A 15416-nucleotide genomic window follows, 5' to 3' on the forward strand; every position below is an offset into this window, starting at 1 on the left:
TGCAAACCACCTCTCCCTCCAAATTCTAACTTTATAAGCCAAAGAAAGTGTCCCCGAGTCACACGACGATCTTGTTACTAGAAATCCAACAGGCTCTAAATACGCTTTATTCCACTGATAATTTTGTGTGACAGTATTTAGGTTTGCAAGAAAAAAATAAGCTTTTATATTTCCTTTGAGCCATTGTTAATCTAGAGGTAACAAGTTCTGTGCCTAAGAAATAACTCTGGCATCCACCATGGAGCTAGACACCTGACATTTCTCTAGCAAATGGTAAAGTGTTGCTTTCTGTATTCAAAGATAAGGATGAAAATGCAAATACCCTGCAGAGAAGTAACATTTACAAAATTATACTTGACGCAGCCCTGCAAATGATTGATATGAGAGTCTCTCCCAAAAGGAATTGAGATATCAAGGAGCAGAGTGTTTCAAGGTGAGGAGTGAGAAGCAGGAGTCAGTACCTGCTCAGAAGTTGGCGCTCAGAGCACTTTGATTCTTCACACTTTTAGATGGGTCTTTCAGAAAATTATTTACTATCCAAGTCACATTTTATGACAAGGATAAGTTCCAAAGTCAGTGTGAAAATCTTGTATAATAAAAAAAAAAATTCTTGAACGTTCCTTAAATTCCCACTAAAGTACAGTTTCTACCCTTTCTCAAGAAGTCTAGCATCGCCAATGCCAATTCTTTCTCCAGCAAGGATAAACAGACTGCATGCAGCTTCTTCAATTGAGTCCTCAGTTATTTGATTTCATTTGAAGGTCATTTTCATAACAAAAGTACCCACCCAGAAGGATATTCAATGCAGCCTGGTCCTCCCGACTATCAAAGATCTAGGGGAACTCAGTCCCACAAGGAAACAATAGATTCACTTTCCTATCTCATGTTCATGCTGGGACATGTATATGCTCAGGAATGGAATGGTGGAAAGAATTTTAGACAGCATTTAAATTCTCTTCTCTTTCGCGTTTATTTTTTTCTTTTTTGCTGAATGAGCATAGCAGAATTTGCACAAGTTAAAGTCATTATTTGACCCCTTTGTGTTTCATAAAATGTGCAGCCCTTGGAAGCTTCTCGATCTCAATCTACCATTGGAGAGAAGATGGGAGAAAAACATGGAGAAGGGTATAGTGTATCCATTTGGTTCCAGTGAGATCACAAAAATGAAAACAGATCACCAATTTGGGGCTTCTACTAGGTAATATGCCTGGTGGATAAAAGAATCTTTTCATAATGATCTCTCAATCTTTCCCCACTCTCTCTCTCCCCAGGCTGGTACATTCAGGTCCAGGGAAGGGATCACCTCAGGCTGGCATGGATCTGTCCTTTGCAACCCGAACTGGTACCAAGCAAGGCATTGAAACACATCTCTTCAGGGCAGAGATCAGCAGGGACCTCTCGCATTGGACCAGGAGCATCGTACAGGGGTGCCACAACTCGGCGGAACTCATTGCGGAAATCACCACCCGTGAGTACTGCCGGCCTGGGCAGCTGGTATCCCTATTGCAAAGAAGGATACATCCTCCACGCTGGCCTCAAAGTAGTCCCATTACTGGCCTTCTGAGGTACTTAAAATGCTTCTCAACCCAGGCACTGTATGCCCAACTGAAATATAAGCAAAGCAAAGGTTTTTATGGTGAAAAACCTTGTTTCGTCTTCATTCAAGAAAGTTTGTAGGAGCCAGGCACCGTGGTGCACACCTGTAATCCCAGCGGCTCAGGAGGCTGAGACAGGAGGATCGCGAGTTACAAGCCAGCCTCAGCAACAAGGAGGCACCAAGCAACTCAGTGAGACCATGTCTCTAAATAAAATACAAAATAGTTCTGGGATGTGGCTCAGTGGTTGAATGCACCTGAGTTCAATCCCTGTTACTCACTCCCCACCAAACAATGAAAATTGGTAGGTAACTTGGATAGTCAGTTACCATTTTTCTAGTCATAACTGGTAAGTCGATTCCTGGAGGAAAAGAACCAGTAGGATTCTTAGTCATAAACTACCTGAACTGATTCAGAGTAATTTATCACCAAATAATATTGGAAATATATCAGGTAACTACCTATATCAATTATTGGGTACCCACTGTACACTAGATATTTTATATAATGTCTTTATTTTCCCATTCAGTGAAAAATAACTCTTTGTGAGTTCAAAATCAATTTATGAAAACAAAGCCAACATTTTAAAAATTGAATAACATAGAGTAGAGACATCAGTGTACATATTATTTTAATGTTTTGTAGAACTTTTTATTCAGGGGTGTGTATGTGTATGTGGGCATGCCTGTGCATGGTCCTGGGTCACAATAAATTGCCCATCTCATCTGACAGTCACAATTCTCTTTGTCAGCCTCACAAACCAGGAAGCAAATTCTTAAGAAAGGTTAAGCAACTTGCCAAAGGTCACACAACTGGTTAATGACAGAACTGACTTTACCGAGGCCATGTCACCCTGAATTCCATTGCTCCTTCACCATCCCCTTTTATACCAGTGAATCACAGACAGCAATTCTGTTCACATTGCTGTGTTGAGTAACTTTCATGCCATTCTCTAAAGCAGATAGATGACAGCTAGATATGGAAACATATATAAATATGCAGATATATGTAGATATAGATAATTTAATTCTTTAATTGGGCAAAGGTAAATTAAGAGACTGGAAAAGTAATATGAAATCTAAGGTAACATTATTAAACAAAATTCACGCTGTAGAGTCTTGTACATTTGCTAAGGTGGACTCCTATTTCACCCTGTGTTCTGTATCAGTCAGCACAATGCACAGTCAGCAGTCTACAAAGTCATTTTTCCTGCTCCTGAGATCTATATAACAAGTTGTTTCTGGTTCTGAGACCAATGACCAACCTCTCTCAGGTCTCCTAGGGACACTGATAAAGAGAGCATCTTGTGAGTGACATAGCTGCTCATATCCTCAGCAAGTCTTCCATTAACTCTAATTTGGGGTTTCATAGGTTTTGTTTGTTTGTTTGTTTTGTTTTGTTTTGTTTTTTGTTTTTGTTTTTGTTTTGTAGTACTGTCCAACCTCTTCTTTCATGATTTCTTTCATGTCTCCTTTTCTGTGGAAGCAGTACAAGGTTATAGTCACAAGTGGCATGACTATTAAATTCTTAAATTCAGATAGGCTTGGATTCAAATTCCAATTCTATTTCTTTATTAATCATTTTCATAATCCCTTAATTTCTTCATTTATAAAAATAGGAGAACAATACCTCAGAGGTGTAATAGGAATAATAGGACTCACTTCCCAGGGTGGTTGTCAGTAAGTAGTATCATTAATTGCTGTTCTCATTATTATTATCTCAAGACGTGTGTTGTCCAATATAATGGCCTTTCTGTGACTATTTAAATTTAAATTATTGAAGTTTAATTATTTCCTCAGTTGTGCGAGCCATATTTCAAGTGCTCAGCAGTCACATGTACCTAAAGATTACTGTGTTGGACAGTGTAAATCTACAACATTTCCATTAAGGCTCTACTCAAAAGGAAGAAGATTTCCTACCAGACATTTAAGAATGATGCTTCCAAATTTCAGCTGCACTGAAAACAATCATCATCATCATCATAATTTTTTGTTGTTGTGTCCTCAAAAACCTCAAATTGCTGACCCTCCCCAGCCCCCAAAGAGTCAGATTCAGTAGTTCTGGGGTGGGGCCTGAAAATGACATCTGCTGGATTCCAGATGGCACTGATGCTGCCGGTCCCTGGACCACTCTGACTAGTACTACACCAGGGTGCAACTTCTCAGGCACCAAGGATCATTCTACAAGAGGGGACTCATAGAACCACGTAGTACTTCCTGTACTACCTGTTGTATTTGAAAAGCCAGATGCTTGTAGCATTTCTGTTGCAGCATATTCAAGATAATCAGTGCCTTGTCATAATTACCTCAAGACTAATTTGTACCCCCAAATGTTTCCCCTTATTACTGAAAACCTTTTTGGGGTGACCCGGAGGCTTTTATCTTTTTTGGGGGACGGGGTGAGTTTTAAAAGTTTTATAAAGGCATAATACACATTAAAACTTCACATATTTAAAGTGTATAATTAAAAAATACATATACAGTTGTGAGACTCTCATTACAATGAAGATAAAGAATGTATGTATTACCTTGAAGTCTCTGCTGCCCCTTTCTGTCACCCAAACTCATCCCCAGGCTGTCACTGATCTGCTTTATATTATAATAAGTGAGTTTGCACTTTCTAGTCTTTCATGTAAATGGAATAATGCAGGATATACTCTTTTCAAGGGGTAAGGTACAGGGCCATTCTGGCTTCTTTCACTTAGTATTACTGTTTTGACATTCATCCATGTTTCTGAGTGATCAAAAGCTCATTCCTTTTCATTACTTAATAGTGTTCCATTGTGTGGCTACACCACATCAGTTGACAGACAGCTGGTTTATTTCCAGTTTGGGATTGTTACAAATAATGCTCTGTGAACATTAAGTAGGAGTGTTCGTAGACATGTTTTCATTCCTCTTTGTTAAATATCTGGGGGTGTAATGGTTGGATTATATAAATATATATTTAACTTTAAAGAAACCTCCACACTGTTTTCCAAAGTGGTTTTGTTAACTTACATTCTCACCAGGCTTGAGTTTTGCTATATCCTCATCAACATTAGATATGGTAAGTCTTTATTTCTAACCATTTTGATAAGTGTAGAATAGTGTTTCATTGTGGCTTTAATTTCTTTTTTTTTAACCCATAGCTTTATTGAGGTAAAACTGAGTACAATAAAATGCACGTTTTTGAGTATGCAATTTGATCAGTTTTGACATGTATGTAACCAATACAATCATATAAAAAGCATTTCCATTACTTTATTAAAAATTTGAAATCATTATGCAGACTGTTTCCGGTATGATTTATTACATTAAAAATCAATCACCTTAAGATATATAAAACCCCACCCCCACACGTCAAGTATTTCAAAATTAAATGGCACACCTTTAAATATCTCAGAGATCAAGGAAGAAAGCACAAGAAAAGTAAATAAAAAGTGCTTCGAACTAAGTGAGAGTAAAAGATTAAAATATCAGAACCACTGGAATGAAACAGTACTCAGATGAACATTTATAATTTAAAGTACTTGTATCAGAAAGAAGCTAAAATAACAAATTATTTTCAAATTATGTAGTAAGAAGGAAAAAAGAGTAGGAGCAGAAATATATGAAATAGAGAAGAAATAATATAGCTAAAACTTGATTAAAAATAAACAAGTCTAATCAAGAAAAACACAGGAACATGAAAATGAATATCAGTGGAAAGACAGTTATCAAAATAACCTTGCAGGTGCTAAAAATATATTAAGGCAATATTACAATTGCATGCCAATGGATGTGATTGCTTACATAACATAGTCTTTATTAGAGAAGGATCGTGTACTGCTGAGAAGAAAGTGTATTCAGTCATTAATGGATGAACTATTCTATAAATGTCTGTTAAGTCTAAATTTTCAATTGCATTTTTTACTTCTATAGTGAAGCTTTTATCTTGGATGCCTGTGCTCATGACAAGAAAGACTAGAGTTTTGACCTGAGAGTGAAAAAGCCCAAACCACTCAAACTTTATTTATATATGTAATATCAGCAAATTAATATTCCATGCGACATTTTTTTGGAGTGTTCTAGGAAAGAATAGAGATAGCCAGGGGAATTTGGTTGACGTTCTATGAATTTTGTAAAATCTTTCTGTTTTGATAAGCTGAACTCTACTTCAATAGGAAAATAATGAGGCTGTTCATCGACTAGCCAGAGAAGAATAACAAAGCCAGCTGAGTTAACTGAGTAACGTCAGAGAAGAAAGGAAGTGATGTAAGGCGCAACCCAGTTACACCTTGAAACATGCCTATAGAGGTTGGGGGAAGGGGTTTCTGTTCTAAGCAGAGCTTCAGCTAATGTGAATATGTGTACAGTTTATCCTGTATAGACTGAGAACATCTTTAGGTAGCCGATTCCTTTACATAAAGGTCACAAATACCATTTGATTCAACTGAAGTTAAAAGTCATCACATTCAGCTAAGTGAGAATACCTGAAGGCGCAGCACAAAGTTCAAACGTGGAGGAAGGATAAAACAACCACATTTAGAGCCCTCTCATGTATTCTGTAAGTGGTGGAGGTGGAGGCCATTGAAAAGGAGGAGCCAGGACGGCATCATCACTACCTCTGTGCCCCTGTCCCTGGTCATCCTTGGACTGGGGTGTGGCAGAGGACTTAGGCCTCTTAGAGAGGACAGCTTCAGGAAAGATCACCCTTAAGTCCAAGTTGAAAGGAGTCTGCAGTGAATCAGAGGAAGGGATACGTGTCTCCATCAGAGCTCCAGCTAAAAGCCACCTCGTTCTGTGAGCAAGAGAGATCCCTCTTTCTTCCCCAAACTCTGATGTTCATTATTCATGAAGGGAGAAAGCTGGGAAACTCTTTGCCATGGTCCCATCTCATACGCCTCCAAGGGAAAGATATGTGATGTGGAATGGAAAGAACTTGGATTCTGAAGGTTGAATGTCCCAGAGGGTGACGTGTTCATCTTTCTGAGCTTTGCTTTATCCACCTATAATAGTGGACTAAGTTCCTGCCTCATGAGTTTGTGTTAAGGTTACATTCAGCAAGAGCAGAGCTAATAATGGTACAGAGTGAGCTCCCAAGCAGTAGTATCCTCCTCTTCCTCTTCCCCTCCACCCCCCAGCAAAGAAAATGCCTTGATTTTCCCTAAATCGTTTAGATGTACATCAAACCCCACTCTACTGGCCTGCCAAAGCCTATTAAAGGTGATGTTTTATGAGGGAAAAAAAAAAAAAAACCAATCTTATACTTAATAACTCCTTTCAGGACTCTTTGATTGTGAGTTTTAAATGATACATGTACAAGTCTTCCTAAATAGGGACTAGGATGCTGGTGACAGTCCCCCTGCACAGCTCATAGGCTTAAACAACTGGACTCTTTCCCTAAATACAGTGAGACTCACTGATAAAAAAGCAGGTGCCAGACCTGCTTGTGAGACTTTCTTCTGTTCCTTTGGATGAGAGGGTGCCCTTGGATACCACCCCTGAGGTTCCTGGGCCAGGGGGAGGAAAGAGCATTCTAGTGAAAGGTGCCGTGTCAGGGTCTTTTCCTACAGCAATCATTAGGGACGTTAACAGAGTACCGCTTTCGCTGTCTGAAACGAGCTTCGTTAGACCTTTCCAAATCAAAAACTAAATTATTTTTAAATGACATACTCCTGAGCTCTTTAGTATGCTCCTTATATTAACTTTGGGACCATGGTGAGGGAACACGCCCTTCTTTCACCCAGTGGCAGACATAAAATTGAGTGTGTGTGTGTGTGTGTGTGTGTGTGTGTGTGTTTGTGTGTGGTATCCACGTGGGGAAGAGCAGAATGACGATTCAGAGGTGGCTTATTTTATTTGAATCAATTTTCTTTTTTTTTCTGGTTCAAGCAAAGGACCATCTGGCCATTGGAAGGCAAGTGTAGCTGATGCCTCTTAACCTTGGTGCCATTAGATGGCCGGAAAAGGGCCAGAGCCCAGGAAATATTCAGTGAATCCCACCAGAAGGAATTTCCTTCAGTTTATATCCCTCAGTTCCTTGGAGCTAGTGGAATTATAATATCAAGAACAATCCAAATATTTGAACTTGACAAAATGATGAACATGTATAAAAATATACCACAGCGAATTCCACCTTTATCTTTATCTACAAAGGACCAATTTTTTAAAAAGCAAATCAATAAAAGGAAGACTATAGAGTGGAGGAAGGGGAATAGGGAGAGGTAGGAGGGGAGGAAAAGAGGAGGCACTGGAGACTGAAATGGAAAAATTAAATTCCATGCATGTGGTGATCATATCAAAATGAACCCTACTACTTTGTATGACTATAATGCACTAATGAAAGCCTTAAAAAAAACACAAAACAAAAAACGAAAAAGAAGAAAATCAATCCAAAGAGGATATTTGTGTGAACAACTACTATTTTTTTAATTTTAGTAAGAAATGTGTGGCTAGTCTCTGGGACTGAGGAGACGAGAAGTATTAAGCACCTGGGAAAATCAATCGATGGATCAATTTCCACCATTTATACTTCTCTCCCTGCTCCTCTCCTTCAGCCTGCACCTACAAAAACCAGGAGTGCCGCCTGACCATCCATTATGAGAACGGATTTTCTGTCTCCACCGAGCCACAGGAGGGTGCCTTTCCCAAGACAATCATACAATCCCCTTATGAAAAGCTCAAAATGTCTTCTGATGATGGAATCAGGATGCTGTATTTAGATTTTGGAGGCAAAGAAGGAGAGATTGTAAGTGTACTTCTCTTTTGACGTGTGATCTCATTTCTTTCATCATGCCACGTACCTGCAGTGAGTCATGGACACAGTGCTGCCTGCATTCACTGAGTTTCTGACTCTGAACAAAGTACCTGCAAGTCCGTGTTTTATTTGATCCTTGAAAAACAGTGATTAGATTCAATTATTTCAATGTTCTTTCTTTGGTCTCACTTTTCATTAGAAGACTGCATAAATATTTGAATCAAAGGAAAGAATCCTTTACAAGGTTAGCATTAAATTCTTATCAAATAAGGTCTCAGAAGTTTAAAAAAAATATGACATTCAATTTTTAAAAGTATGGAGCAGCCCATAAGGCTGTGGCATTGTGCCAGGTGTTACCCAGGGAGGTAGATGAAGCGTTCCCTGCCGCCCACGAGGCCTCAGAGAAGCAGAGAGGGTAAGAGCAACGAGGTAGGAGGTGTTGGACAAGGGACAGAGTAGCATGGGCAGAAGAGAAGCACAAGGAACTACTGGTCGACTCTACCTGAGTGGAGAGAGGGACAGGCAAGGGCACAGAAGTTTGGGGCTAATGTCAAATAATACCCAACAGAATTAGCACATTGACTGGTGAAGGTAACATTTATATCTCTCATACCAATGCAAATAGTCCATGTGATAAACACAAGATTGTGATCACTGCTGCTTGCTATGATGAAAAACACATTACTCCAGTTTGACAGAGGGTGAGAATTGCACATGGGTCTACTCTCAGGCAAGTGTAGTTCCATACATTTCTCAGGAAGGTATAGCATCTCATTTAGGTTGTCAAGTATAGAACTTCAAGGAGGCCCTAGATTTTACATTAACTAGTCTGTGTTCAAGTCCTTCCTAGCCAACCAGTTAGTCAAGAACTATTTGTTGACCTCCCCTTGATAAAAGGGATGGATGGAGAACATGGAAAACACAGGAGACAGACCTCAACTTGCAAAATCCAGTTATTTCAGTTTAGCTGCTGGCCTTCCACAATTCTTCCTCTACTTCTATCTCTTCACACTTAGTATAGTCATTTCTCCTGTGGGAATTTACGGGTTATTTTTCTGGAAACAATTTTGGGATGTCCAGAAGTAGCCGAATGAAGGGACAGGCCAAGGTCACATCTAACAGAGTTTAGAGCCTTTTATGTCAACACGTCACTGTTCTGTGTCCTGTGACACTGCTCTCCTCAGCACAGGACCAGGCTCCCTGCTGTGGGTGCCACAGGCGATTGCCCTGAAGTTGATCCCTACCCGCTTCTGGGAAATCTTTCTAGCCAACCATTTTTCTAAACTTTACAAAGGATCTACAGAATTGTATGGAATTCTTGTTTGGTTTGTGTGTGTTTCAATCTTAAATTGTAGCCTAAAGCAAACTGGAAATAAAGAGGTGACGTGAAGGCCCATTTTACTAAGAAGATTTATAGTTCCATTGCTGCTCTATCAATCACTCAGCTGTGTACTTTTTTCTAAAGGTGACTACTCTCTAGCACAGTGGAAAAGAATAGGAATCAGTCTTCTATTTTATTCTTGGCTTAAAATTCAAGACTATTTTTGCCCATGAGGAAAATCACTTATGTCTAAATTCCAGCCTTTCTGCTTGTAATTACAACCTGACTTGGAAGATTTAGGAAGGACTGTTTTATCCCGGTACATTAGGTTGATAAGCTCAAGATCAGACACAGCCCTGAATGTATGGTTGAGCAACCCCAGAAGGCAGGCAGTGGGCCTTTCTGGTGTGGGGAGGGGATCAGAGTCGAGTTGTAACAAATGCAATAGACTGAGGGTAGCAAGGTCTCCTGGATTATCTGAGTCTGCAAACAACTTACCAATTGTCTTGCAGAGGTCCTGTTATTTCTTTGGATCTGAGTCTCCCTGTCCATAAATACAGGGAATGAAAAGGGTTTTCTTTAATAGTCCTTCAAAAGCTGTGGTCTGTGTTTGCTGCGGGCAAAGCCCTGGCTGTGGCATCAAATAGACTTACATTTGAGTCCACACTTTCTACTCTCTGTAGGATCTACAATTTCAGAAAGTAATACAGCTTCTCTAAATCTCAGCTTTTCTGTATAAAATATGGAGATAGCAACCGTAGCTACCTCATAGGGATTTTGTGAGAGGGAATTAAGTAAGAGAGAGACAAGCTTAGTACCTGATTTGTAATGAGCACAGTCTTAGCTTTGGTAGATATTATTGTCCCTTCCAGTTCTTAATCTCCAACAGTGTCATCATCAGAACAAAAATGGGGACAGCAGAAGAGAAATGGTATAGCTCCCCCAATTTTCCTAAATCAGGTCAGGTGATAGAATTCATCAGGGGAAGAACTTTCATGCTCTGACCATGTGTGTGCTGGGTTCTGCAGGAACTGCACTGAGTCAAATAAGGCCTGATAAGTCACCTTCATAGAGATGCGACACACTTGCTTACCCAGGTGCAAGAGTCCAGGACGAGGAGGGCAAGCTGCTTAGGGTTCTGTGGTCACGGTTGACAAGGAATCTCACAGGCTGTATCTTATTTAATACTCTTAGGACCTGCAGGTTAATAGGACTGAGAAGAATTTTAAGTGACTTGGCCAAGATTATACATCTAAAAAGTGCCAGAATCGGGACTCAAATCTCATCTTTAGGTGTGTGATTTAGTATTGCTCCACTCTGTCCCAAACCCTACATAAATATCATGATTGTTGAACCAAAAATAAATGGTTTAGACAGTCAAGAAGGGCAGCATCAATATTTATGGGACTGATATAGATAAATTTCACAAAATCTGTTTCAGAAAAAAAAAGATATATGAGATGCAAGGAACAAGTTCAAAGAGTTATTCCTTTATCTCGTTGGGAGGCAATGATTTCAAAACATAATTGCTCCAGTTAACACTTAAAAGCTGAAGTGTGTATAGATCTCTTTGATGTGTAAATCACTATTCTGCATCAAGCATTAATTTAAAATCTCTCATGCTCTCTTTTTAAATTTCAGCAACTGGATCTTCATTCCTGCCCCAAGCCGATCGTCTTCATCATTCATTCCTTTCTCTCGGCTAAGATTACAAGACTGGGCTTGGTGGCCTAAACAGAGGGGCGACTTGCCTTAGAAAAGAGGTCTGCTGTGCCACCAGAGTGTGACGTCAGGCACCACCTGTAGTGAGCAGTGCACCCGATGTAGCACCATGGCCAGCTTCAGGTCTCGGGAGTCACGTGCCGCTGTCCCAGGGTCCTCTGTCAGTTCAGCAACTACACAGGGTACTCTAAGACAATACCATGAGGAAGATGAGAGTAGAACTTTTTAGAACAGAGCGGGGTTAAAGAAGTGATATGACATAGCATAGCTTCTAAAACATGACAATCAAGGACATGGCCATTAGAACAGCATGTGCAGATCTCAATCATACCAGTTTCTAGGCGACTGGTTCACCCAGGTAAGCAAGGGCTGAGTACGTGAGAAATGGCTCATTTCATTTACTCCTTCCGCCCCGGCAACAATGATCCCTAGTTCTATTGTGATTTTATTTCCTAATTCTAGTTGACTTGACTTTCACTGGTAGGGAAAGAAAAATACTGTAAATGGAAACCCACCTTTCATTGAAGTATGAAGCAACTGTTGTTTCTTTTTTCTTAATCAGTTGTCTTTCAGTGATGTAGAATGATTCCAAAGTGTTCTCACTGGCATAGGTTGAGCAGGAATTAAATAAAACATCAGATGCTGATCTGAGCTATAAGCTAGTAGAATCTGAGCCAAAGTAGACTGCTTAAATTGCAAAGCTTTGCTGAAGAGTTGTGTGTACAAAAGATGATTAATTCTGGGATTACACTCACACCAAGGTCTGCTATCTTATAGCCAAGACTGATAGCTTTATTTATAGAAAGAAAGTTGTATTTAAAAAAAAGAGATTGTCATCTGATTCATATATATATATATATATATGCATATATGCCCATATCATATATGCATATGTATAATTATAGATAAAAAGCAATCCATCTGATTGGGGTTAATTAATTGTCCCCACTTCATTGTTTTCAATGGAAGTACTCAGCAATTGATTGACCTTTCTTTCTGCTTGTGCTTGTATACATGCATTTCAAGCAGTCTCATGTAATTCTGGATGATGGTGGGTTTTACATATGGACCCAGCACTGTAGTCAGATCTACTGATAGCATCTGCAACTCTTTTGGGATTCCAGGGAAATAATATAATGACCTGATATTTTTCTATGAGAATATTTTGAGACAGTATATAGCACATTACTGATTTAATGCTTTTGCTTTTATCCTTCAAAATTAATTCACTAAAAATAACATCCATTATTTGATTTTGGTGTAGCTTTCTCAAACCTTCAAAATTAGCCCTAGAATTTCTGTGAGCATTTCTGTACTCCTTTCCCCTGTAGTTTACATGGACAAGTGTTCTGTGTTAGACCATATTTTAAGAGTTATATTTTAGCAAATACCTATGCAAAGAGCTTTAAAAAGTGAATTTTTTAAAAAAAAAAAAGTAGATTTGCTCCCTTGAACATAAATGTTTATTGAGTTGTAAAGTTTTATTTTAAATCAACATTTTCCCAAATTATGTAGCGTACAACACTAGTTCCAAGGGGCTTTGATTAAGTAGTGATTTAATCAGGGGTTTGGATAGGGGTTTGGTAATAAAAATCTTTGTTCAATACTGAGTTTTAAAATGTTAAACAGATTTCATGACCGCCAGCCACTTCAAAAACTCTAATGCTCATTGTGATTCTTCAAGTGGGTTTTGAGTGGGTGGATCCAGTGTGTCCTTTCTTATACTTACCCACAGAACTTTCTGGGAGCATCTTGTGAAGTTAGCATTTTATAAACCATGCTTTAGTAAACAAAGCTTTAGGACGCTGACATTTTATTGTTTGTTTCCTATTTTAAAATGCTGAAGAGTGAAGTCTTAGCTTAAATACTGTAAGAAAGCATTGACGCATTTGTAAATTACATTGCACTCTTTCACTATATATTTTCAAAATCACTGGAATGTTGTTATACAAGAGAATTATACTTGTGTATTGTAAATAACATATTAAAATGCATATATTAATGCCAATAGTTTAATTCAACAATATGTAATCTAAGGTGCTCGGTACTACATGAAGTATGAGTTAATGACTCATAATTAAGTTGCAAAGATCCTATATATATTTATAGACAAATTAAAATGATCATAATTACAAATATTATTTCCTCATTGCTTAAGTTTTGGACTGATTGATACTTGTGTGAGAGTCAACAGAAATATATACTCTTCATTTATAAAAATTTAATTTAAATATTTATATTTTAGGAAAAATATATTTCAATAAAATTAATGCATTTTCTGAAGTAAGTTAAAATGTGTTATTAGCAAAGAAATAGAAAATTTTACTAAGACAATTGTGTATATGAACCATTTTTTCCTCCCAATTAAAGTGTATCATATCAGAGTGACTATAATGAATAATTTAAAATAATCAGCTTTTTTCTCACTTTGAATTCAGAGAGTTAGAATGAATACTGTATATCTTCATCTTATTTGGATGTGTGTTAGTGTATACGGCACAGACTCAGATCTGGATCATGTCTGAGTCAATAGATCAACTGAGTCATTCTGGGGAACTTTTTTTTCTAATTTGCCGTGTGTACAATCTCATGAATTATTAAATTCACAGTGTTTGTCTCTACATGAAAACCATACAGGTGAGCAATAGTTTGATCTGTACTTTGTGGTAAGCTGCCCATTGTCATTAGATGAAGGCAAGTTCTCTGGTGTGAGGATATCCCTGTAATCCATCTTAACAGAAATTTCAAAAAGGCCAATAGAAATATGGTTATAGATTTTTTTTCTGATTTGAACTAAGTAGGAAAAATAATGCCATAAATTTATTACAAAATACACAGGCAGAGGCATTTAATTAATTTGTTCAATTGGTCCTTTGTCCAAAAGCTTGTTGACCCTGCTTGGTTGAAGTCAGAAAGAATGGTCTTAATGGTTAGCAAGATTCTCCTAAAATTAATGGACAGGACATTTGTAGCCCATTTTACAAATATTAGATATTCCATATTGAGGGGATCAGAGTAGGTTGGGGTGAGAGAATGATTTTTGGATGTACCTTAAGGTATTTTTGTTTCAGTGTCTGTTTATAGCACCGTGAACATCATGTACTGTTTACATGTGGATTAAATAAATATTCACCCCTGATTTCTGGAGCAGAAGTTTATATTACATTCCCAAATATACACCATAGTGGATTGGATGGTGGTTTCATGGTTGTTACAGAGGACCGTGGGAGTATAAAGACAAATACTACTATTCTTTTCTGTCAAGACTGACCTTGGAGGGACTAATGGTAAAGGGGACACCACTAGCAAGTTTTCATGTGTGTTCACTTATCTTTTTTTTTCTGAAAAAAAAAATATACATTGAAAATATACAGATTTGATACCATTGTAGTAAACATTGACAGACTCTCTTTAAAATATTAATATTATCTCTAAATTATTAAGTTGACTCTAGTTTCAGGATAGGTTTTCACCTGGGACTTAGGGATCTCATTTTTAACTAAATTTTCATGGGATTTGACATGTACACCAAGTTCTAAGTATTTGAATTCTCTGTTGTACTATAATTTGGATTGTTTTTAAATTGTTTGTAATAAGTGTATCAAGTTATGATTCAAAAGTCTTTTTACTAGTCAAAACTTCAGCAGTATTGAGATTAGATTTTGGAACTGAACTTTCGAAAAGGACCTTAGAGGTCATCAAGCACATTTTTGCCCAAACTTAATCTATAATTTCAGCAGTGTTACTTTCATATACTAAGGTATGTGACTTTCCAGTAACATAGCAACATAAGATCTACACACCAACTAAAAATGAATACACACAAACTAAAAAATGTTTAAAGTTTGTACCATTTAAAGTCACCCCTCCACATACCCACATTGTGGTCAAGGTACTACATTTTGGGAAACACTGACCTCATATAATGTACCAGTAAACTCAGGAATCTCTTCTTGAATGTCTTTGAAAATGTTCATCCAGCCTGAAATTGAAATTTTCCAGCTTTGAGGAGGGAATTCCTTATCTCCTCAGGCAGGCCATTCCATTGTTTGATGGCT

The 15416-nt window shown here is 38.0% G+C and overlaps 1 protein-coding gene across 1 annotated transcript in view; it reads left to right on the forward strand.

Moving 5' to 3' along the window:
• The window catches only part of Sntb1 (syntrophin beta 1), a 244176-nt gene extending 229679 nt beyond the window's left edge, over positions 1 to 14497 (forward strand). Inside the window, exons 5-7 of the mRNA XM_047557284.1 lie at positions 1272 to 1468; positions 8116 to 8306; positions 11278 to 14497. Of these exons, the coding sequence (XP_047413240.1) occupies positions 1272 to 1468; positions 8116 to 8306; positions 11278 to 11370 (481 nt within the window). The 3' untranslated portion in view covers positions 11371 to 14497. The remainder of the gene's footprint in view (positions 1 to 1271; positions 1469 to 8115; positions 8307 to 11277) is intronic.
• The last annotated feature ends 919 nt before the right edge of the window (positions 14498 to 15416 follow it).

The sequence above is a fragment of the Sciurus carolinensis genome, chromosome 1 (genome assembly GCF_902686445.1).
Source record: "Sciurus carolinensis chromosome 1, mSciCar1.2, whole genome shotgun sequence".
Classification (NCBI taxonomy): Eukaryota; Metazoa; Chordata; class Mammalia; order Rodentia; family Sciuridae; genus Sciurus; species Sciurus carolinensis.